General features: G+C 40.3%; 1 protein-coding gene across 1 annotated transcript in view; it reads right to left on the bottom strand.

The window, feature by feature from the left end:
* Positions 1–26,597, bottom strand: part of hcn4 (hyperpolarization activated cyclic nucleotide-gated potassium channel 4) — a 95,430-nt gene that overhangs the window by 34,181 nt on the left and 34,652 nt on the right. Inside the window, exons 3-4 of the mRNA XM_033639355.2 lie at positions 16,555–16,716; positions 12,454–12,672 (exon numbers count right to left, since the gene is read on the bottom strand). Coding sequence (XP_033495246.2) covers positions 12,454–12,672; positions 16,555–16,716 — 381 coding nt within the window. The remainder of the gene's footprint in view (positions 1–12,453; positions 12,673–16,554; positions 16,717–26,597) is intronic.

Genomic DNA, 26,597 nt, shown 5'->3' with positions numbered 1-26,597 from the left:
AATGCTCCACCTGCTTTGTTTGTGATGTATGTGTTGGAGGAAAGCTCAGTCTCATGTTTGGGAATGTGCATGGAAAACTGATTATATACTGTGCTAAGTATTATGCTGCTGTGAGACAGGTGGTCTTATAAAATGACAACATAGCATGTCATTTGTTGAGAGATACGCAAATCACTACATACAGTACAGGCCAAAAGTTTGGACACACCTTCTCATTCAATGCGTTTTCTTTATTTTCATGACTATTTACATTGTAGATTCTCACTGAAGGCATCAAAACTATGAATGAACACATGTGGAGTTATGTACTTAACAAAAAAAGGTGAAATCACTGAAAACATGTTTTATATTCTAGTTTCTTCAAAATAGCCACCCTTTGCTCTGATTACTGCTTTGCACACTCTTGGCATTCTCTCCATGAGCTTCAAGAGGTAGTCACCTGAAATGGTTTCCACTTCACAGGTGTGCCTTATCAGGGTTAATTAGTGGAATTTCCTGCTTTATCAATGGGGTTGGGACCATCAGTTGTGTTGTGCAGAAGTCAGGTTAATACACAGCCGACAGCCCTATTGGACAACTGTTAAAATTCATATTATGGCAAGAACCAATCAGCTAACTAAAGAAAAACGAGTGGCCATCATTACTTTAAGAAATGAAGGTCAGTCAGTCCGGAAAATTGCAAAAACTTTAAATGTGTCCCCAAGTGGAGTCGCAAAAACCATCAAGCGCTACAACGAAACTGGCACACATGAGGACCGACCCAGGAAAGGAAGACCAAGAGTCACCTCTGCTTCTGAGGATAAGTTCATCCGAGTCACCAGCCTCAGAAATGGCAAGTTAACAGCAGCTCAGATCAGAGACCAGATGAATGCCACACAGAGTTCTAGCAGCAGACCCATCTCTAGAACAACTGTTAAGAGGAGACTGCGCGAATCAGGCCTTCATGGTCAAATAGCTGCTAGGAAACCACTGCTAAGGAGAGGCAACAAGCAGAAGAGATTTGTTTGGGCCAAGAAACACAAGTAATGGACATTAGACCAGTGGAAATCTGTGCTTTGGTCTGATGAGTCCAAATTTGAGATCTTTGGTTCCAACCGCCGTGTCTTTGTGAGACGCAGAAAAGGTGAACGGATGGATTCCACATGCCTGGTTCCCACTGTGAAGCATGGAGGAGGAGGTGTGATGGTGTGGGGGTGTTTTGCTGGTGACACTGTTGGGGATTTATTCAAAATTGAAGGCACACTGAACCAGCATGGCTACCACAGCATCCTGCAGCGACATGCCATCCCATCCGGTTTGCGTTTAGTTGGACGATCATTTATTTTTCAACAGGACAATGACCCCAAACACACCTCCAGGCTGTGTAAGGGCTATTTGACCAAGAAGGAGAGTGATGGAGTGCTGCGGCAGATGACCTGGCCTCCACAGTCACCGGACCTGAACCCAATCCAGATGGTTTGGGGTGAGCTGGACCGCAGAGTGAAGGCAAAGGGGCCAACAAGTGCTAAACACCTCTGGGAACTCCTTCAAGACTGTTGGAAAACCATTTCAGGTGACTACCTCTTGAAGCTCATGGAGAGAATGCCAAGAGTGTGCAAAGCAGTAATCAGAGCAAAGGGTGGCTATTTTGAAGAAACTAGAATATAAAACATGTTTTCAGTGATTTCACCTTTTTTTGTTAAGTACATAACTCCACATGTGTTCATTCATAGTTTTGATGCCTTCAGTGAGAATCTACAATGTAAATAGTCATGAAAATAAAGAAAACGCATTGAATGAGAAGGTGTGTCCAAACTTTTGGCCTGTACTGTATCTTAGCTCATACCATTCACACAGCATGTTAGCACCGTAATTGTGAGCATAGCATTTAGATTAGAGCACCTCTGTCTCTGAGTACAGCTTCACAGAGCTGCTAGCATGGATGTAAACATTTATTTTCATTGCATAAAGTCTGCATTAGAAGTTTCTTTCATATGGCATAAATGCATATATGGTCTTCCAGGGGCCTCATGAGACATTTTAATATACACCTAAAATTAGTACAATAATCACACGTGGGATGGCGATCAAAATAAACAACAGCCGTACATCTGCTGCCAAACCAGCACTGCCAACTCACCTTCCTAATTGCTAACGGTAGTAAGTACATATAATGTATTGATCATTTGGTGTTGTATTACTAATAGGGATGTCCCAATCCTATCTCAAAGATCAAGTCATTTTTTAACTGATTGGGATCGGCTATACGGAGCTAAATGAACTCTGTCCGATCCTTTGTTTGCAGCTGTCACACAGGTGCTTTCATGCACAGCAATGCAACAAGTGTAGCTGTGTAAACTCTCTGTTTTCTGTTCTCCTCTGCTAAGGTCCTGTGTGTGGAATAGCTGGGGCTGAGCCCTGCCTGCTGAGAAACACCACAGGTCTAAAAGAAAACGCAGTATGAGATTGTTTAATTTTGTTATATGCCAAAGTTATATACACTTGTTTGATTTAAGCCCAGTGTGTGAATCTCTTGGCTTTGCTTTCAGCTATGACGCATGGTGTTTCACTGCCCTGCTCGTGGTAGAGACAGACAGCGTTGCAGAACTGATGACAACCACATTCACCACCCCACTGCAAGTGAAACAAAAGCCCCTCGAGCAAAAAGCAAATAAGAGTAATATATTAATGTGGCCTGAGCTGCGCAAAAGATGTTCAGATGAAATATAAATATAAATAAATAAATAAACACTCAACTGAATATTGTTCATTCAGGTAACTCAGACACAGGCTGCAACGAATCAACAAACACTGGAGAATAGTTTTGTAAAGGGACAGAGAAACTCCCTCAAGACAGCGACAAGGCAAGAAATATTAAAGTAGGGGTTTGTTATTTCATACTTATTATGTATAGGCTATACATTGGGTTGATTTTAAAATCTTTAAAGTACTTGAAGTGTTTGCTGTGCAGTTAAATTATCTAGGCAAATAGAAGTACAGAATCAGGACTCGGTACCGGCAGATACTCAGAAATAAATAACACGGATCAGGGGCAAAAAAAACTTGAACTTCAGTGATATAATTAGGCCAAAGCTAGCTAAGAAGAAATGATTGGTTAATGGTCTGCATGGTGCATCCTCCCCTACTTAAAGAAGGAAATTCCCTTGCTCTTCACAAACGTTGCCACTACCTATCTAATAAAGTACTCTACATCTGTGGGAATGACAATCTTGACATGAGCTCTGCAGATGCTGCAGAAAGCATAAATTTACTTTTTAAATTTAATTTTTGATATTAAATATACAGCATATTGACATTGGTAGCACTTCTTATTTGGTTTGGGTTGTAGTATTACATTACCTCCAGGGCATGTCAACAGTCCTTGACTCAGCAGCAAAAGTTGTGTGGCAGACAGGGAGGAAAAGGGAATGTAACAGGGTTTAGATTAATGCCATCAGTCAGGTCCAGACTAATGAGAACGGCTCTTACTGTAAGGCAGAATCAGACTTAAGCTCCTCAACATGTTGACAGCTGTGTCCTTGGGTCGATTGTATGAGGAAATCATGACTTAACCTCGACAAGGCACCACAAAGTTATTGCTATTGTTGGATGAAGCCTACATCTTTGTCTTACAAAGACTTTTTAAGGCATTTTGAGGATATAATATGTTAAATAAGGAAAATAGTAAAACTGAGTGTTTAATTAGTTCCCTGACGATGTTAATACATTTTTCCTCTTTTTGTGAAGAAAATTACAAATCTGTAAGTCCAAATAAAGTCCTCCTCTGATGACTATTTACTGTATTTCCAAAGGTCTTGATTAGGGGATTGAAGTGGGGGAACAAAAGATCTCTAGAGTCTCTTCACCCACAAATAATCAGCTTTGGGCCTCTTATTAACTATTCCCCAAAGAGCCATGTTTAATTGCCATGTGTTAATTATTGACTTAGAGGGGAGGGGCTGCAGCACCCCATGCCATTTCCTTCTAAAGCCATTTGGGACTGGCATGCCACAACATGCTACTCATATTCAAGTCCCTCCTGGGCATCCCTGATTTCATCACTAACTACCAACAACAAACAGAACATCACTCAGTTATCCCACACTGAATAATGTTAATAATATACTATTAAAAACCTGAGAGGAGGAAATGCTCCGAAGGCTCAGAGAGCTTCTATAAAGTAAGTAAGACAACATGGATCACAAGTCACCTACAAATGAAGGAGATTATCTCTTTTGTTTGGTGGCTCCATCCCCATCTCTGTATACATTTCCACTGCAGAGGGCCATAGTGAGAGATAAGCAGAGGCTTACAAAGAGCTGGAGTGGCAGGCGTACACTGTATGCACAGTCACATGTGCAGCCATCTTGTGCCCCCAATCTGGAGAGATGTAATTCTCTTTGTGTGATAATGGTTCTCAACATGCCTGCGACAAGAGAGAGGAATCCCTGAGGGAATTTGGCAGATGCTTAACCCATTCTAGCTCACAGTGTTTTAGACTGTGGTGCAGCATAACTGCTCGTGGGCTAATAGAGGGGTTCAATGAGGGGATGAGACACCCCGACAGATTATTGACTAATGCTATTACTGGGGTATTATGATACAAAATGAGTCATATTTTACTGAGAGATATCCAGTGCTGAAACAATTTGAAGAATAATCAACAACTGCCAAACAATAGATTGAATGAGGGGTAAAAAGGAGGGAATTTCCTGCTTTTTCTATTTATTATTGTAAACTGAATATTTTGGGGTTTCCTTTTGGTTTATTGGAGCTGTTTTCACTGTTGTCCTATTTAAGAGATTAACAATTGATCTTTTAATGTGAAATATGATTGTCAGAACAATCACTAATAAAAATAATCATTAGTTTTTTACAATTTAATAAAAATAAAATAATCCAAGTCAGAGCACAATTTGGTACAACTGAACTCAACTCAATGAGCAGGGCATTCAGAAAAATAAATACTGCAGTGTGTATCACTATTTGAAAATGTTACTAAAATACCAAAAAGCACCCTATGACCTTCAATCTGCACCTCTGACACATGGGAGCAGTGGCGCCCAGAGAGGAGGCCAGATGGGGCCGCTGAAAGTCTTAGGGTGGCACACCAAAACCAGAAGCTGTAACTGAATTTTAGGAATTTTATTATGCTGTTGTAGTATACAGACCAGTTGAAAACTATGTCAGTATGAGTTAAAGGAATATTTGATGGTTTTCAACCCGCTTTATATCAACACAATGTAGATAGTCTGTGAATATGAACTATGGTAAACTTCTCTCCATCTTGCCCATGTCCAGATCTCCCTGCTGATTTGCCGCAGAGAATCTGCTGGATGACACATTTGTGTCACCATGTGGGTTTCTACTGGCTCTTGGGCGGTTGGTCAAACTATAGATTGTACTTCTTCATTTTTGTCTGCTTGCTGCTACCACTGAAACAAAGAATATGAAAGCAGATCAAAAGACAGCCACACCTCTTTCTGTCTCATACAAACTCAGATCAACTGTAAATCTAGATCGAGATTATGTTACTACATTGCCAATTTCTTGTAAAAAAAAAAATCAGAAACATATTTCAGTGCCCTGTTTAGCTTGAATAAAAAGAAAAGTGTTTGTGAACAGGAAGTGGGTGCCATACTGTTTCCTGTATTGTGGCAATGAAGGCTGATTATAGTCAGATCAATCTGTAAAACTAAGCAGCACTATGAACCAGTATTCTGCTACTATGTTGCCTATTTCTTACCTTAAATGTCTTCAGAAACATATTCTAGCTCATTGTTTAACTGTAATACAAGATTGTTTGTTGCCAGCCAGCTGCCATATTATTTTTGGAAAGACAGCTCACACTGCATCACGCACCAGTGGAAGCATTTACTGTTCCGGTGCAGTTCATTCTGGTAGTTGTGGGTTTTCTAACTCTTGAACAAAAGCGAATGCCACGGCCCTTAGCACCAGTTTCAAAAGTATTTGCATCTTTCTACTGCAAAGACAGTTTTAAGACCATCTCTCCAGCAGTGAAATACTTCTTTAAGGACTGGCATACTGATGGTTTCCTATTTTAATGTTGATGTTACTAATTATCTGATGTGCGAAGACTTAACATTTTCAATTCCACAACAATCCTGTTTTATACTGTATGTTATATAGCCTATGAATATACTCTGTAGATAGATAGATAGATAGATAGATAGATAGATAGATACCTAGATAGATAGATAGATAGATAGATACCATACCATACCATACCATGATATATACTATGGCCATGGCCACCCCTGGCCACACTGTGGTGGTGCTACTGTATGGGACTCACTGAGTAGTAAAGGGCTTAGGAAAAGCTTGCACCAGGTCCAGTTTTAACCTGTCTCTTTTCCTCAGATCTAAAATGGACCCAAGCTAACCCATGCTGTCAGGTACATCTGCAACAAATTGAGTTGCAAACAGGTAGAAAATGCACACGCTGTAATATTCTGCACCCACAGGCTCTGTTTACACACAGCAAAAGACTGGCATCAGGCATATATTTTTAGCAGAGTGGAAATGAATCTAATAAAGCTGTTTTTCATCTCAGTGGGAGCCACACTCCAATCCTTAGTATTTAGTGTGATTGTTGGGCTCTCTACTTTGTGTAACAGTTAACAGGCTGCCTGATTCCTATTTAAGAGCTCATTTAAGCCTGCTTGCTAGCTTCTGACAGCCCGGGCATTTATCACATGGTGCCACATTGTAATAGAATTCTATTCAGAAAAGATTATACCCAGGCTTTCTGATGATAATTTCCACCATCTTCGAGGGCAGAGCTTTTTTTCCTCTCCCTCCTTTCCTATTTTCCGCCTGTAGTCTTCTGAGATTCCTTTATAGACTTCATCATAGTCTCCCTGAGGGGTTTCACTCATTTGTTTCCTGTCTAAATGTAACCGTTACCTGGACATCACCTCTGCATGCCAACTGGACAGATGGCCTCACATATTGGCCATACAGCCACGTGCATGAGAGCTCCATGCTCTATTTCTTACAGCTCATTTACAGTGGATGAATGCAGAGCCTGTGTCACATCAAAAACAGCATGAGGCATTTTAATGTGATGATGGTGCTGCACAGCTCAACATTGATCTGCTTTTTGAGTCATTTTGTTAACCAAACAGTAGTCAGTATCTCCTCTCTGTGACAGCAGGGTGTCAATTTGTGTTTTTGCCCATTGGCTGTTTACCTACTAGCTGACTCAGGTCAAATGCCATACACAGTGCAACTGTAACACAGCTCCATGGTAGCTAATGTTAATTTATATTTAAATACTTCCGTCCGCATTTGAATTTTGTAATTGCTGTGTAACAAACCCAACTATCAAAACACACAGCAGTTATTTATGAGGCTGCATATTGTCTACATTGCAGATAAATCAGACAATTCATGCCACTTCTCAGACTGGTGGTGTATGCAAATGATGCACTTTTATAGTGTTGCTGACAGCATCTTTGGAATATCAACATGGGCACATTTGGCTTGTGAACACAAAAACTCCAAACTGCAAACTACAGAGATCCATTTCAGCTTGCCAACAGAAAAGAGACTGGTGGCTTTTTCCAGCACTTGCTAATGAGTCAAAATGTCTAATTCTTCATATTTCACGGTCTGTAATCTGCGACATCAGCTATGCATGTGTTGAGTCAGCACGCCAAATTAAGTATTAAAAGTGCCTCTGAACACTGTGATGTTTAGAAACCAACAAAGGCGGTGCATGGGGCCGAGATGAAAAATACATTTTATGGCAGAGCAGTGGGTAAACATGCTTTTGATAGTTGAAAGTTATTTTTTTCCCCTCTTTATTTTCAGGACTGACTAAAAACACAAACAACCACTTTGTGCAGTCCTGTTTCATTTAATGTGTTACACGTACACACTGGTTTTGATGAGAATTAGAGCCTCCCAGTGTCCTTGTACTTCAAGTACCCACTCTGAGACTGAGTTTGTGAGTTCAATAACACTCATAAAAGTACCCCGACAGGAGGGCACAGATTAATGTAAACGCACATGCTATTATTTAAAGTACCTACCACGCATTATGCAAATATCTAAAGAGAGACTTTTTTTTTCACTGAACAGTGTTTCTGTTTGATATTTCAAAGCAGTGGACTTTTTTTTTAATAATGCAGCATGCCTTGATATACAGTTAACCCAATATGTTGACCAATGTGCTGCTGTGCATTTGCATCACTGTTTGTTTTTATCAAGTAGTTTATATTTAACCAGTCTCTTCTATATTACCATCTTCACATTCTGCATGGATTATTAAAGGTCAAGTACAACCGCCCTTCCATCACATCTTAGCTCGGTTGTTGTAAGAGATGTGACTCTTAAAGATGTTACACAGAGCCACCGCACCTTACTTCAACTAATGAGACAGCAAAGAATCACTCAGTCTAACAGACAGGTGTGTATGATAACTTGCTGTATGATGTGTTGGTGGTGTCTCAGTTAGCAGATTTCTCTCGAGACTGAGTCCCAGCAGACAGGAACAGCTGTCCCTGTCACGGCGGCCCAATGGCCATCTGAAAACAGCCACCTGCCTTCTCAAAACTCCAGGGATTGACCAATGGATTGTCCACTTCTTGAGTGCATGGATTATGGTATTAGTCTAACACGGAAAAGCAGAGCGAAATCTCCAGGAAGCAGATCCCATTGTCACACAACTGATGTGAGGGCCAATGACAAAAAGGTTTATGTCTTTGAAGGAACTAACCCTGATAAGCTGCGAAGAAGAGTGGGGATAGTACAGTGGAGTAGAAATGACTACTATCTGGCTCCCACAGCCAGATGAGCACGCAGTGACAGTGCACCCAGAGAGCACCTTATCACTGAGGCATGTGGAAAGATAAATGAGAGAATCTGCACTCTTAAAATTTAATTGCAGTCTGCAGTAATAACCTTTCTGCAGGCAGGCACCGTGGGAAGCTGTGGGAGCACAGGGGAGCCTTTTTAGCTGGCTGGGGGATTCTTAAGGCGCCTTAGGGGGTGATCCCAGAAACGGCAGAAAATGGCTTTGGTACCACATGCTGACTGGTGCTGAGACAGGCCAGCTGTTCAGTCTACTTGGCAGCAAGGCATCTCTAAAGCAGAGCAGCAGACGAGTGGAGGGTGCTGAGCGGGGAGACGGCGTGCTCCCTTTTCATTAAACAGCTACTCAGATCTGCAGCATTAGTCATGTAACTTCTTGCATGTGTTACTTTTTGGATTCTTCACCCTTTTTTAGCTGGTGAGAATCTGGTGGAAAACCAGTCTCTTTGTTGCTCACCCCAAGATTAGTGAGGTGTTAATTTATCCAGTGCTCTTTCTCTCCTTTTGAAGATGTAACACGCACCCATTACGTCAGCTAATCTGTTCCTCTGCTCGTCTGGCTGCCTGGTTCTTTTTTTCTCTGCCCTCTTTCACTCCCACTCTCTCTGTTTCATTTGGGTGGGACCTCTGGAGCCTCTGCCTCCATTCCCTGGAGGTCATCCTCTCCTGTCTCCTCCTTGCCACAGACGGTGGGCAATGTGGCAGCCTCGCCGCTCAGCTCATTATCGCCCACGCTGGGCCCACAGAGGGCATGGCACTGTGGAACATGGCTCGGCCTTCACAGCCAGCTGTCAGGGCTTTCCTCTCCCTGAACTGGGGAGGCTGGGGTTCCTGCCTCTATATGGATGGTAACACCGCAAAAACCCATCCATTCAAAGATAAAACTTTGGCTTGCAGGGGCTGAGAAGATGGACACCTTGCTCAGTATGCCCTAATATGAAATGCTTTCTGTGAAAGAAAATCATTTTTCTCTCATATTACAGTCCAGTTGAAATTGTAATGAGCTGTAATTAATTGATTAGTTGTCAATTATTAAATTAATTGCAAACTAATTTGATAATTGTTTAATCAGTTTGAGCAATGTTTCAAGAAAACAGTCTCTGATTCCAGCTTCTTCAATGTAAATTTTTTTTTTTTTTTTTTTTTTTTACTAATATATGACAGTAAACTGAATATCTTTGGGTTGTGGACAAAACAATACATTTGAGGATGACATCTTGGGCTTTGGGAAACACTGATTAACATTTTTCACCATTTTCTGGCATTTTATAGACATCCTACGTCCCTGATACAATCTGAAAACACACAATCAATATTGAGGTGTTCCGGGGACGTACCCTATTATTTTTCCTGATAATGCAACATTGTAAACAACAAATCGGTGTTGAGACAGTGGTGCTGCATGACCTACCTAGTGTTGAAAATATTCCTCATGTTACAGAAACCACTGGGAGTGAAAATTGTGTTTTAGATGTTATTATCATACTGTCTGCACTTTTGTTCTGTGCTCTGCACAGATCTGACAACTGGTCCCCGGAGACTGCGGGCAGACAATAACCTTATATTTTTAGGTTCATAAAATGTACTCGTGTCGATGATGACCTGATGATGCTTCACTGTCTCGGGGTTGCGCCGTGTTTTTTCCCTTGATAACACTACATTATAACAATGTGCTTGTGCCACTTATCGATAGCTTATGTCAATGATAACCTGATGATGTTTATTGTCCGGGAGACGCACCATGCTGAGAAGATATTTTCACTGTTATTATATATATCATATTATGTATATATTATGTATATCATAAATCTTGCGCAAGACCAGATCCTGTGTTGTCTCAAGTGAAAGGAAAACATAAAAAGTCTTCTCAGAAAGACTTATACTTACACATATACAGTCTATGGTTTTGTAAATAAAGTTTTCAGATTTGGGATTTTATTTGTTTAACTTTCAGATAAATTTTTAAAGTACATGAAAATAACCATAATTATAACCATATGAAATCAAATACACATTTACCACTAAAATTTGTTATAAAGTAGAAATTTTGTTGGGGACCACCTACAGGAACAGGGGACTCATTACATTGAAAATCTATCAACATGACTAACTGATTATATACCTAGAAAATAACTGACAGATTAATCAACAATGACAATAAAATAACCATTAGTTGAAGCCCTAATTACAAAAGTATCTAGTTTCAGTATTGTGACATATTTCCTAGTGAAACAGGATAGGCAGGCAGAATAAATTGGTTTGATTGCTGAAAAGTGGGTGTGTCAATGGAGACATGATGCTCCTTGTAGCTGCTGCAGCTGTCCACTGTAAAATACTATTAAGCATAATCTGGAGCTGTCAGACATCCCACCTTCCTCAAAGTGCATAAATTATAGATTGAACATTGATTGGATATTGATATAAGAAAACAAAGAAATCTATTTTTTGTATTTTGTTTTATATGACTGAGGAGGTGATCTAAAGGGGATGGAAATGCATTTTTCATATCATCTTAACTTAACCTAAATACAAATGTTAAGTGTTAAGTTAGTCAATATTTGTGAACATGAGTTACTCTCTCTTAAAGCCAGAAACCAGCGAAATAAGTCTCAAACTTGTGATGTCACAAGATATAAAGTGTGGAGCTGCTCCATAGACAGTAAATGGAGGATTGATACTGTGAAACCACAGAATGTTTGTTTTCCTTGCTCTCAGTGTTGCCTACAACATGTTTCATGGTTCATTGTTTCTGAGCAGCTCAAGACTTTGTACTTGATGACATCACAAATTTGAGTTTTAGCACACATAGTTTTTGGATTCGGAAAGAGTCTTTTATGTTTACTTATATTTTTGCGTTGTCAGAGACCACAGGAGAAACATGTTTGAATTCTGAAAATGGATGTAGTTACCCTTTAAGTGTAAAGTGTTTAAGTGAGATGTCACATGAGACAGAGACTGTACTCCATGAGGTGAAAGGCAATAAAGGGGAAACCCTTAGCACCCAACTGCTGCAATTTGCATCAAAATGAACTCTCTAAGTTAAAACTCAGTCAGATGTGAACATGCAGACATGATATACATATTTATAGATTAAGTGTGACTTACACTTTCCCAGAACTCGCCTGTGAATCATCATGTTCTTCAGCTTTTTTCAGCGTCAGAGTAATCCAGTGATAGTTGTCCTTACATTCATGGATTCATTACAGCTAATCTGCCACACTTTCAATGGTGCCAATCTGCCAAAATGTAAACAAATTTGGGCTAAAAAGTTCACGTTTGTTAATTTACTTTTTTCTTGTTTTACATTAAAGTTGACATGGCATTTACCTCAATATGTCTAAGGAGGAGCCCCTCAGTGTCAGACTTTCAATACCCCTGGTTTAGAAGACTCTGATGATGATTGATCCCTTTTTTGGAAGAGTTATGAGGGACCTGCAACACCTAGATGACATCGGGTGTTCAGTGGCTGCACAAACATCAAGGGAATTCAATTTTGGGGTGCACTGCTGCATTAACAACAAAATAAAGCCGAGCCTTACACTGAGGACGAGCCAGCACCCTGCCTTACCGGCACTGTCCACTCTTTGGAATAAATCTACACAACACAGCTGTCAGCATCACTTCATCTTGACTCACCTTCTCTTGGTACTGCCGTCGAGATGAGTCTAGGGATTGGATTAAAGCTGTGGCGTGGCCCACAAACATGGCGTAGCAGGTAGCGCCCACAATCATGCTGAGGATGGTCAGCCACACGTCTGTCATGCCCACCGGGGGGTACATGCCATACCCAATACACAGCATGTGGCTCATAGCTTTGAAAAGTGCGTAGGAGTACTGCTGTCCCCATGTGTCGTTCTGTATGAAACAGAGGAGATGGGGTGAGTTAGGGTGAGTACATTGGAACACTTTATCTTTCTGTCTTGCTCACTCTTTATCTCTCTCATAAGGGTGTTGATGGCACATTAAAGGTCAATGAGTACCCTGACAGCTCACACACACGCACACACATCCAATTACTTAAGACAAAACTAATGGCAGACGTCTACTTCAGGCTGCCTTGGTTCAATACAGAGCAGATGGCAGGGTAAAACATACTTTTCAATATGCAAACATTTGGAGCAAGCAGACATTTGGGCAAGAGCCTAAAACAGAGCCCTGAGAATGGGCGGATGGAGCGGGAGACACTGGAGGCTTGCATGACAGAAAGTAGGTCAGCTATTTAGAAAAATGTGATTTCTCTGTGAGTTTTCTCATTTGTAGATAAATTGCCCCTTTTTCCTTTAGATCCCGGTGGTAGTTCATGGCAAATCAATATCAACTCTCTCCTGGGGGTGACATGTCCAAATTGCTTTCAAACTCATTTCCACGGCAGAAAAGCTGAGAGAGATAGCAATTTTATTAGTGCCCTCCTGAAAAGGTAAGGAGCGATGACCCAGCAAGATAATGGGACAGCTACTGTAAAAGAAGACAAAAAATGTCTCCTAATGATTCTAATCAGAGCCAAACCAACCGTGACTGAGTCAATACAAACTCTTTGTCTAGCAGGTAATGTGAGCGAAACATGAGGAGCTTTCCATCAGAGAGGTGACTGCCCCCGAGGCTCGAATTAATTCAGAAAGATATATTTGTTATTCTGTCAAATTGAGAGCCATTCTTCTACGTAATGCAATTAATTAGACAGTGTTTACTGTGGGAAACAAAACAAACTCCATTCTGATGTTAATGAGAGGCCGCATCCCTCACGCGGGATTTTAAATTAAGTACATTATGAGTGTTCCTCCTCACATCTCAGGGCCTTTGCACTCCTCGATGCAAAGGAGGCTGTTTGTGGATGCGGAAATCCGAGGAAGGCAGCCAGTGCAACCTCTGTGGAAGTTTTGGAAACATGACTCTGAGCTGTAACAACATGAGGAGTAGAAAATGCCTAAATATAATCTAGTCAGAACTGCATGAAATCATCTTGTGACAAGGCATTTGGCATGTGGGCCCATATTCCAGAGTCACTGAAATGGAGGTATTAAGACATTTAAGGAAAAGAAGGCTGGGTTTTTAGGCTTTAATGGTAGTGAAGGTAAAAGTAGGGCTTGTTATTAAGAACATAAGAGTAAAGGCAACATTTCTCTGAAAATGCAAACAGGTTTTTTTCCTGGTTTTGTTGTGGCTTTGTGTCAAACAGTATTATTTCTGCATTTGCAAACTTAAGGTTCTTAAGGTTCAAATACCATGTTTGTCAGAATAAAACAAAGAGATACAGCAAACCTGCAGAAAAGACATCAAATCCAGTCCTAATCCATGCATACTGTACTGTATCTTAATGACGAGCCACAGTTAACAATATGTTGCCTGACAGCTCAGCATTATGTAACCTAAAAGAATCCCCATGCAACTTGGCTTTATGCATATTGAACTAGTATTAAAATGCATCTTTTATGGTGGTGAAGGGAATTGAATTTAAAAAAAATAATAAAAATGGTCACCACATGCAACGCATAAGCCTGAATTTTGTTTTAATCTAAATGAATCCACACAACTAACAGACAAAGAGGGTGGTTGAACTGGAAGGCTGCTCAAAGCGGCTGCTGGTTTAATCCCCAAGTACTGACGAGGTCCCCGAGCAAGACCGCCTCACCTGAGTGTGTGCATCTCTGCACAGACAGGTATGGAAAACGAGCTAAAATTAGCTAAAGTGTGAAACATCTCAAGGGACAGTGGTTTGCAACATCTGTCGTTTCTTATGATTAAATAGAACAAGTGAGCATGTCAGGGAGGCAGTGAGGCGTGATGAACCAAATGCATCATACCTTGAGTGATGTAACTACTCATGTGACATCTGTTCTGGCACGGAGAGCTGAACATACTGCTGACTAGAAGCTGGTTTGTGTAGAACTCTAAGTTGGCCTCTTTGAATTTGTTGTTTTGTTGCCACAGTTTAAAAATATCTTTCTGTTTATAAATGTATTATTCTGTCTGTCTTGTATCATTAAATTACTTAAAAAAAAGTTATTTCAGCCTGTATTATAAGTATTAAATTCTAATGAGAATAATGCTGTGTATTTTTCTACAAAGAGAATTGTGACAGAGAACTGCTGTGATCATTATATGGAGACTAAACGGCTGAATGCAATAAAATGGAGACACTTTAAACTAAAAGATATTGCCATGAAACATCCTTCCATTTTTTGTTCCATTAGTTGTATGTTTAAATATGCAAATAGTCTAATCAATTATACTGATTTTCATACATTTCCATAACAGAAATCTAACCATTGAATAAAGCCATGTTCAAAATTCTTGTTTCATTTTGTTGACATATTAAGAGTCAAAGGTTTTTAAAGAGGGAGTTTTAGCTATCTCTTTTTTATTATTCCATGAATCAGAAAATATTGTCAAAAGCTATAAGAAAAGTAGGAATAAAATGTTACATAAATCATGCTGTGAATGATATATGAATAAAATCCTCTGTAAAAACCCCCCAGAATATGGACAGGGATAAAACTGTAACATTTGGTGAGTGTAAGTGCTACTGAAGAGGAGATTTCTGACTCAACAGTATGACAGAAAACTTATTTTGAGAAAATGGCCTTTCTTCTACACAGTTTGAGACAAAAACAAGACACCACAGGTACATGGGGTAAAAATTCTATCTGATAGATATCACCAAAGTATAAACTTCCGCAGCTTGTTGCTTACATTAAGACAATTATTTTTTTGTATTACAAGTTTTCTGATATGATATGTCTAAATATGCAAATGACTAAATGTGCACATTTTGCATACATTATCCGGAGCTAAAATGTGAACTAAAATAAAGAGCTAAATGAGTATTTTTGGACATTTCTTTTCCACTAGTCTGAAAGATGACATGTTATAGAAGCAAAATAACCCAGAATCTCAAAATTGACCAGTACAGTCTCCTCTAAATTGACATGTCGCCAGTAAATCTATACAATCCAAGAAGCTCATATTCCACCATCTTTTTAGTTTTTCATTGAAATGAGTTGCAGACCACACAAAAGCCCATCCACTGCCCTACTGACACCTAAACTGACATGTGTATCGATAAGCCATCAGTTAAGAGAGCCGCTCTCTCCGGCTGCATTCCTTATGGTTTCAATAAATGTTGATTTATCGGTATGTTGTACTGACAAGAGAAGCATTCACTGATGTCAGATCAATTGGGCTTCCTTTGGAGCTACGCTCTTTTATAACATGCTAATTTAGCATGAGGGCCATCAGCTGCGGGTGATTCAGAGTCGCACATCAGGTGTGACACAGTCCGCCTCTATAGGCAAATAAAAGAGAACTCTATTGTGAGTCGGGCTTTAACAGAGACTCTTCTACAGCAGCTGTTTTGACAATACGGCAAAATTAAAGCACAGCATGAGTGCTTACTGGAAACTGTCAATATTCAACCAATATCGAATGAATGAGGGCCGTCTGTCCTCCTTGGAAAATCAATGCTCCCTGCACAGCCTCAGTGTGTCTCTCCTTTCACAATATGGACAGATGTCAGAAGCTCCAAATAAATAAAAATAAGCAGCAAATTGAATGAGTGTGGGCAAACGCAGCAGATAAATATATTTGATTTGGGGCTTAAAATGACAGATATGCGAGGCAATCTTTCCCGGGATGCTAAAGGGTTTTAGTACCATAATTACTGAAGCTGACGGATGAGATGAGACAGGGCATAATCTGATTCCAAGAGGCAGGAGGACTCGGTGCAGGAGAAGCACTTACCACCATCTTATTTTTGGACACCCAGCAGTCGGCGGGGAAGTCCTGCAGCATGGGCACCAGGAACTGCAGGCAGCCGTCCCAGTGACAGAGCAGCAGCATCATGCCGATCAGGTTGACTATCCTCACCATGGCGCTGGCTAGGTCATAGGTCATGTGGAAGATCTGAGGGGTGGGAGAGGAAGGAACCAGGCAACGAGTTAGGGTAGGATGATTCATCACACTGATAGTCAAGTCCCTGAAATTTCTCCAGATTACAAAACACACACACATCCTCAAGGGAGATTTTCCTCTTCTACAACAGTTCAGTGACTTCTGAGTTTATTTTTTGATCACACCACGCACAGGCTTTGTAGTTTAGCAATTAGATAACAAACTGCTTAGCCAGTAGCTTTTTACATCACACACAGATGAGCTGGTGGATGCAGATGTTGCTGTTCTGAGAACGGTCCACTGGGGATGGTCAGCAGACTGGGACCAGCGCTTTATCTCCCCTGCTGCTGAATCGCTCTTATCATCAGCCACTCAGCCAAACACAATAATGGTACAAGGGTAGAGGTGGCTGCGCTCCTGGGGTGAGAGCGTTCACCGGCTGGGTTTGTTAATCCTAATGATAAATATACTCATAAGGCGCTCCAGGACTTCTGGGCTGGTGTAGATTTTAATGGCCTCAACCATTCAAAGCCTCTTAATCCCATTGAAGACCACGGTGTGCACTGCTAACCGCTCCACTCCTTATTAAAATCCACTCAGCGCCATTTAAGGGTTTGTGACTGAGAGGGGATATTCCATCTTCACTTTGTCGTTCAGCAGTAGGTGATAATGAAGAGGAGGATGAAGACATCATCATATTGTCACCTAAACTATAATCTCAGTCTTTGTTCCTAAAGCACTGAGCTTGTTTATTTTTCAGTTTCCGTCTGAGTGCATACAAATGTGAGTGCGCATCTGTGTTTTTCTCTGTGTGCATGTTAAGAAGAAGGCTGGCAGGGATCAGTGTGGTGTTTGTCCGGGACAGTGTGGGTGCTGCTGCACCATCAAATCACATCAATTTAGCTCCGTCAACAGGCCAGCATGAAGCCAGAGGTATGCCCGGGAAAATGTGCCCGGGCGAGGAGGGGAGCCAGGCTCTCTCAGAGTGGATGGAGACATCCCCACTCACGCACTCTCTGTCTGTCCTCACAAACACACACACACTGAAACTCTATGTGTCTCTCTACTGCTCTGTCCCTTTCCTTCTTTCTTTGGGCTCTTGTTCAAAATGTTTAGCCTTCGGCACTTTTACATCACCTAAGCTGAATCATTCGCTCAGTTGCACCTTTTCCTGCTCAGCTGACCAAATCCACTAATTTTCTCCACTTCTGTTCACAGCTGCACAGCAAACGTGAGCTATTGTTTTATTTTCAGGAGTCAGTCTTCTTTAAGTGCATAAATAAGTTATGTTATCTAATAAGCAATGTGGTGTGATGCCAAATTTCCTGCTGGAGCTGTAATGGCATTCCATAACATTAAAGTGTTAAATTCACTCTGTGGCGAATGAATCTCTTTCCATCTCCCACATTGAGCTTGATATATTTTTCATTCGTGAAATCGTATTTTCAGACAGGAAGAAGAAGCTTTCTAAAACACAGACTGCTTTTTTAAAATCTATAAAAACTTGCTGAGCAAGATGTGAACTCCAATACAGCAATCTCTGGGACATTAAGGACTGACAAAGACATAAAGCAAACGAGCGCACAGTGTATTGTTTACATTCTAAATGATTATATTTAAATCAGTCATTTGAGATTTCAGCATAATTACCATTGCAATATTACATTTACCCTCAGGCTCTCCGCATGAGGAAGCTGCATATGTTGTTGAAGAGAGGAATGAGCTGCCTCTTTATGCCTAATGCTACAGTATATAAGCAGGATATTTAGGTGTAATTGAAGAGATATAAAATGTCAAATGTCTTACTCAATTTGTTTTTTCCAAATTTGTTTTACCTCTAGTGTGCTCTGATAAATGATGAAAATTAAAGGGGCACTCCACACATCAAAATTAGCTTACTTGTCACTGGGGTAGTAATAAAGCATGTGAAAATTAGTTGAATATTTTTTGTGGCTCTGGGAGAACTCTTCAAAGTTTGAGAAAATAACCCTGATGATGTCATGGTGATGTCATCAGGGTTATCTCATCTTGTGCTTGAAAAAAATTTGAACAGAAAGACTATTTAAGAAACTGGGCACTTGGAGTTTGATAGATGGGTCAAATGAAAGACTCTCTGGAGTTGCATTGTGGGAATTGTAGGATCCAATCTTTCTGTAAAAAATAAATGTAAAAAATTAAATAAAAAGCCTCTGCTGCATCAATCTTGACCATCCCATCTAAATATGTTTTAATACATATGGGGGGGGGGGGGGGGGGCGACAGCCCCCTAAAAAAAATCTATATTAAAAAAGCTACACTTCAACACATAACCACACCCTGCTCTCTGAAATCATTTTTAGCAAATGTAATTAGAATCATAGATGAACTTAACAAACCCATTACTGTTACTAAAAACTTATCACAGGGTGTATCAGGCAGTTAAATCTAATACTATTAAGACCCATTCAAGACACCTTTTAACCACATTTAGGACAGATTTTTGGACAAATCATGTTTTAGTTATTCAAGCATCACAGGTAAACATAGCAGGCTAATCATATATATGTGGTCTTATGCAAGTGTTATGAAGGAATATGGTTATTACAGTGACTTTTGTACATTTTGCCAACAGGTAAGTGCAAGTATGAAGTAAAATGACAGTATTATAGGTTGTTTTAAAGATTTGTAACATTAGAAAGTGGACTTCTACATAGAAAGGCTTCACATATTTTCACAAAAGGAAATTTAAAAAATGGATAAATGAAATTAGATAAATTGTTTGTAGTAGTTCAGACCTCACAAATTCAAATGTAAGACTTTTTAATGACTTTTAAGGCCTTATTGTTGTGACATTAAATTTTTAAGACATTTTAAGATGTTTTAAGGACCTGTAGACACCCTGTATTATTACTACTAGCTCTAGTATTAAGGAGTACTGCAGTTCTGTGTGTAGTTTGTCCAAGTGGCCGTTTCCAGCAGAAGCCATGCTTTACTGATGTGGGTAGATACAGTCAGTGTCAAACACTGTGTAGTCTCTCTATTTCATTACTTTCAAATGTATTAAAAAGTGGTAAACGAGGATGTAATACAAGTGTTATATAGGCTATATCACTTTTGATTGTTATAGTTTTTGTAAAGTGTTAGTATGTCATAAAAATGTCATAAAATTTGATAGTATATGTCAGAAAAATGCCATAAAAAAGTTGTAATATGTCATTAAAAAATGTCAATTGAAAAGTGAGTGTCTGCACTTTTCCCGTGCAGCCATTAATTGTATACTGGCTCCCTAAAATGGCATTCAGTCATCAAACTTTAAAAAAAAACTGATCTTTGATTTTTGTTTCTAAAATGTTCAGTTTAGCTGTTCAGTTTCTTAAAATTTCTTCTGGGGGGGACTACCCAAAAGCCCCTCGAGAGGGTTGGTTTGCAGAAGGTGTAGACGGAAAATGGTCCTCCTCAATCTTACAAAGGTGATAATAGCCCTGGTCTAATGAGTCTCCCAAACTAATGGATTTAAAATATTAAATTGCTGGAATACACCCTTAACAACTGCATGAAAAACACCAATATTACTTTGGTAAACAGCTGTTACCTATATCATCCAAAATGCTGCAGAGCACTGGCTCATTTGGGGAAATGACTCTTCTCATGGAGCACAGAATCATCTATCTTTAGTGTATGCTGCACTGTCCCGTTGCATTGTGAGGGTTGTCCTTGAACCTGTCAATATACTGAATGCTATTGTACTCTCTACAGTGTCAGTATATTTCTAAAGCAGGATAAATTCTTTTCAATATCTTGTGGTGCAGCCTGAATGGCTCATTACTGTTCAACAATAACTCCTGCTACAGTCCTACTGTAGATGTGCCCTCAAAAGACCTCTGGCACTTAACCACTGTGTGGAGAATAAAGCCTGTGAGAACTGTCACGGGTAATGCCATGCAAATCTCCGGTTTGTAACCCAAAGTGTACTGTCACTGGAGGAAGGTGATTCCCCTATCTCTCTTCACAGCTGTAATCAATTCAAATACACCCATGCCAAGCAGGAACAGACTTTCCAGTTACGAAAAATTGTTCCCAAGATTGGTTCTGTTAGAAGGTTGTTAAAGGATCATTATTCTGAAGCGCAGGGGTGAGGCCTCTGTATCTTGTCTCCCTCTACTTTTGTCTCCCCACTTGTTAATGACAAAATAGCCACATACAAAAGTTTAACATGTTCTGTACCATAAAAAGGCACATATGCAGTATTTAACACTGACACGCACATGTGAATTCACACACTGTTTGCACACGTAGCACACAGCAGCATGGCGTGTTACATGGCAGATGATGGATTGCTGACCACTTTCTTTTAATTTACCAGGACACAGAGTGAGCCTGGCAGTATTAGCATCAGCATAAACAAGAGAGCTTTGATTGATGAGGGCACGGCGACGCAACACAACAGCTTGTTGTTACTCTCACTACCCTCATTATCCTCTCCATATGAGAAGCCATGCCGGTATCTGCTTGCCTTTTTTAATCTAAAACGTGGGTCATATCACGTAACCTATAGTAAGTCAGCGCTAGTGTAGTGGTGTTATAAATGCACCCAATGATATTGCAATTACATGCTTGTGAGCATCCTGTCATGGAGGCTGTATTTAATTAACAGTACTCATGTGGAAAAAGACACTTCAACCACAGTCAATATTACAGACACTGACAATAAAACTGCAACTCTTACTACACTCCTACAAGAAATACTATGATTACCACAATCTCTTACCCCACTGACTAACATTGCTGTCAAAAATGCTATTTCCATACTCCTCCTACCTGGCAGAGATGGAGCAGAGACATTCACAGCATTTCACAGTCAAATAAAGCTAGTAAACAAAGACCAATAAACATGACAGGGGTCAAAAGCAGGGTCACATGCAAAAGTCATCTGTATACTTGTGAGCCAGCATTCAGGCCCGCACAGGCGCAGAATGGGTGACGGCAGCTGCAGAGTCATCTCCAAACAGATGGAGTGAGAAGAGCGTGATCCAGGTGAGAGAATAGATGCATATGTCCCATGGTGCTGATGGTAGCTGCCCAGACACATTTGATGCAGCACTATACCGAGGCATCTGGTGTTTGCTGCTCGCGCTGCTAATGATGATGAATGTTTGGGCACGATGGCGTCCTGACACATAAGAGAAAAGAAAATTCTTCACTCGTATTGTTTTTTCTTTTTTTGATGCCATTTTGCTGACCTAACTTAACACACGTCCGTATACCTCAAACATCCTCCCCAACCCTATTCACTGCTGTGCACCAAGTGATATTCTTTATTAATAAAGTTATTGCAATTGCATAATTCATGTAATAATTAGCTTTAACTGTACGAGGTACATTTCTGCAGCAGTTAGTTAATAATTAGCGACACAGTGGATATTTTATTTTATCACACAGCTTTGTTTTAGTGCAATCCAAAAATCATGAACAGGATGGCTCTTGAGTTAAATAATTTATTATTGTGTTTAATGCACTAATAAATCATGTCATTTTTGTGATTTCTGTGTTTTGAGGATTCAGCACAGACACACAGTGGAGCTCGGTGCTGATTCATTTCATCTGCTTGAGCAGAACTAGTAAATTGGAAAGCATGGGCTGAGTCTTAAGGCCCGAACATACTCAGGCGGAACGTACGCGAAACAGACTCTGCAGAGGTCCGTGCGGACTCAAAGCGGACGTCCGCAAGCCCTGTGCGCGCAAAGCTCAGATTTTACGACCGCGTGGACTCCACTCCGCGCACCAGTGACTGCTCGGCATGTATTTTTCACATCGCTGGGATTTTTCACAGAGATTTTTACAGGAAACTACAACGCGGAAGTGCGCTCGACTATGAAAGCCCAAATGACTGCGGACATTCCTCGCAGAGTCCGTTCCGCATACATTCCGCCCGAGTATGTTCGGGCCTTTGATCAGTTGTATTTCAGCTTCATACTGGTCAATGGACATTTTAATGACTCTTATAAATACACATATGAAAGATTTTTGATGGCTATGCTGGTTGTTTTCTCTAGAAATAGTGCTAATATGATAAATATAATCTAAGTAGTACAGTGGATGTATTATATGTACGAGATACAGTGTGTTAATGCCACATGCTGCATCTTCCTGTTTTTGAGCGAGACATGATTTCCCCGTGATGAGTAATGAAGTTTATCAGCTAAATCAATCCACGCATGTCTCAGAGTTATTTTTAATCATCCCACATGATGGCAGATTCTGGGGGCAGGCTGTGGATAGGGGTTAGATTTCTCACTATAAATGCCTCGACCAAAATGTCATGCTCATGCATGCTGTCATGGTGGATGAAGCACATGCGGAGAATGAGAAGTAGGCCTGGGAGTGGACCACTGGGAACACCCTTCCATCATCTGTCTAAACAGGCCTGGAGGGCTCGGATCACAAAAACCATTCTCACTCTGCTCCCTACCAAGATGCGCCACTGGGTTTGTATGGGATTACACATTTTTTGTGGAATACTTTTTTAAGCAAATCCACTGTGTGTATTGATATCACACGAGGCTCATTCAGAATGTTGAGGACCTGTCACTGTTGCTGGCACGCCTCATTGTGCACTCAATAATAGCCCATTAAAATCTATTCTTCCTGCTTTTCTTATCTCTGAAAGACCAGTCCTTTGCCAAGGTAATGGGTCACTGAGTGGGGGGCTGATTAGCTGATTTACCTTTTAAATATTTTTGTATAGATTTACTGGGTGGAAATGAAAGGCGTCTCACTCCTTCTTTGGACCCACGGGGCAACCACATGGCTGACTTCTATCAAAGCACCTGAGCATTTTATTGACGTATGGCTTTGTTTCTCCCTAACTGCAGCGCACAGCCGCAGCCCATAAATCTTAACAATTCAAGATGCCAATATTAATAGAGATGGAGAATATGCCACCTTGTAATAAATAAACACAGGTGGTGTGGCGTGGCTTGATTTAGCCATTAACACTTCATATCTTTCCATAACAGGGTCCCTACAGCTTAAGGCAAGTTAGATTTAAGACTTTTTAGGATTTTGTTAATGCCACTTAGACTATAAGATAAATTTTACAATTACCAAAATCCCCCCCATCAACCAACAGCAATTACTTACTTACTTACTTAATTACTTACTTGATTCCAATCGTGCCAAGTTCAAAAATCCTCATATTCATTGCCTTGTACTGGTTTCAGCCATGCCACAAAATCTTGGTTAAATAGCCAGTTTTTTTGCACTTGTCACACATGTCATCCACGGTACAGTGACAGCTAACTAGCAGACACTATATCATCTGTGGTCAGCAATACAGCCGGAAACAAAATATGAGTGTTGCTGGTTCTGCTATCCTGATCTGTATGATATTAATGTCAGAGGCATTCAGTAAATTATATCAAAAAATAGATGTTATCAATTGTCTTAAGAGTTTACAGACGCAGACCCGGAAGAAAATCATAAAATCTTGCTTCCTATGCCTTGGCATTTTTAAGACTTTTAAAAGATTTAAAGACGTTTTTACACTAATGATGCCTTATTTATGGATAGATGAATTCATTGCCTTTTAAGACCTTTTATGGATCCACAGGAACCGTGTATAAAATATCTTCTTCTTTGTCTCTTAAACTCCCTGCCTCCCTCAGTAGAGGCTTCAGCTCCTGTCTCATGAATTCATCTCCATCCACGCTAAAAGCAACGTTTACTGGGTCGGCCAGTCGAGACGGTTATGTTGTAGGCATCAGGCACGATGGGAGGAAGCCCTCAGAGCTTAGTCATTAGTGCACTGCCTTGAATCTGATTTAACAGGATGACTAATCTCATCCAAGTCACTGGTTCGTCAACAGGAGACAACTCCAATGAGGAGAATATCCGGTCACAGCCTTATTTTTATCCCAATGAAAAGTGACAAGAGGAAGCTGACAGGAGGGAGACAGGGGAGACGGCATAACGGCAGTCTGCTCCGTGTTTGTGTGATGGATATCTGCACACCATGCTGAATGCCATTATGCATGACAGTGTTATCACTGGCGTATAGCCACCACCACCACCAAAACCTCCTTGTTTGTAAACATTCTGTCAACATGGCAGTCGTAAAAAAAAACCCTCTTAAATCTCAAGTGTTTGGAGAGGAAATGGAAGCAATCAGCTAATTTATGACAGCTGTGATTAAAAAGGACAGAAGATGCAGCTCTTTGAGCTGGTGGGGGATCAGGACATTGCTTCAGTTATGCAAAGGGATACTGATGGTGTTAGTGGTGCTCAAATTAGAGACTTTGAGGAGGGGAAGATGATACGATTGCAGTTTCAGACGTCACTTTACTCCCTGAAATGTCTCATGAGCTTTTTTGGCTTTGTATTTAAATTTTGCCATTCCCAAACTATGAGAAAGTTAATAAGTTGTGAAGACACACTGGTACAAGCTTTACATTACTTCATGAACAAGCCTTTTACAGTCCAGACAACATAAATGTTAGATCCCAAACTTATTTTTCTTTTTTAAATATCACTAAGCAAAGTGGGTTAATGGCAAATAATTCAAAATAATCTTAAAAATTGAGTTATTATATTATAATGCTTGAGAGATAGCCATCATCTAAATGGGGGAAAAGTACTCATATCTTTTACTTAAGTAAAAGAGCACTACAACATTGTATTAGCATCAAAATATACTTCAAGTAAAAGTATGAGTGAATCTGCAGTAATTAAAGCTTGAAAACAAATAGTGGAGAAAAAAAGTACTTTAACAGTTTGATATGAAGTTACTAGAGTAGCTATACTTATTCTCAAAAATCACTTCATTGAGCTGTTGTATGTTTGACGGCAATTCATTAAAGAATGTAGCTCTGCTTTGACCCAAAATCCCCTGTGTTGTCCTCTGAGAGGCCCCACTGAAGCAGTTTGGCGGTCAAGCATCGCACTCAAGGACACTTCAGCAATTTGTGGTTATGTGCCAACATGTCTAAGCTTCAGGCTACTAGCACAGTATGCTCTCCTAAGCACATGCAATTATAGTCCATGTCAACAAAGGCAGCAAAAGCACGCATGTACTCAAATGCAGGAAAACACAATCGACATGAATACATATACATGAATTATATACCGACAGCAATGCACTCAGTGATTAAGTATTTTCCAAATATTTACGTTCACGTGTGCATGTCAGATTATGATTTACTTCCTTGACCTGTCAAGCAGTTTCATAAAACCACAGCTAAGGGAAGCAAAAATCTTTCTTGTGGCTCTGAGGAGACATCAGTAGATTCAGCACCTTTATGTCTCTCAGCCATGTTGTTATTTCACTTATAAAATAGTGACACTCTGACCGAGGACGATACTACATGTGAGGGTTAGCTAACTGTCCCCAAAGGATTATGAAACAGATTTATGACGTGCTGACCGGCCTATTGCTGTGAAAGTGCAGGTCACACTGGTGCAATTTTTAGAGTGAGGATGTGAAGCGAATGATTGGCTTAGTCACCCTTTGACAAAGGTTTCTATACGGCTGCTATAGTAATTATACTACTATGAGTTTGTGAATCTATTTTTGACAACAGTCTTATGCCCACTCCTGAAATCTCTGATGACCTCCCTTTGAAATTTCACCTGCACCACATATCAGCTTGTTTTGTCCCTGGTTTTGGTAGGAATTGCTTCTCCATCTTTTATCTGACATTTTATTTTATTGTTCCTTTGTCTTGTTCTGAATTCCTGAAAAGCTTTACTCGCCGCAGAGAGTACATGAAAAAAGATTCTAATTTTAAAATTTGCTCCCAACAGTATCACTCTACGAGGCATGAAACCATGCAGTACAGTTCACTGAGCTGTATTCAACACTTCCTGGAAGAAGTGTCCTCTGTGTGACTTCTTACTGAGGAGGAAATGAAACTCAAACA

The sequence above is a fragment of the Epinephelus lanceolatus genome, chromosome 2 (genome assembly GCF_041903045.1).
Source record: "Epinephelus lanceolatus isolate andai-2023 chromosome 2, ASM4190304v1, whole genome shotgun sequence".
In the NCBI taxonomy this organism is placed as follows: Eukaryota; Metazoa; Chordata; class Actinopteri; order Perciformes; family Serranidae; genus Epinephelus; species Epinephelus lanceolatus.
This window is presented reverse-complemented; position numbering and strand designations above follow the sequence as displayed.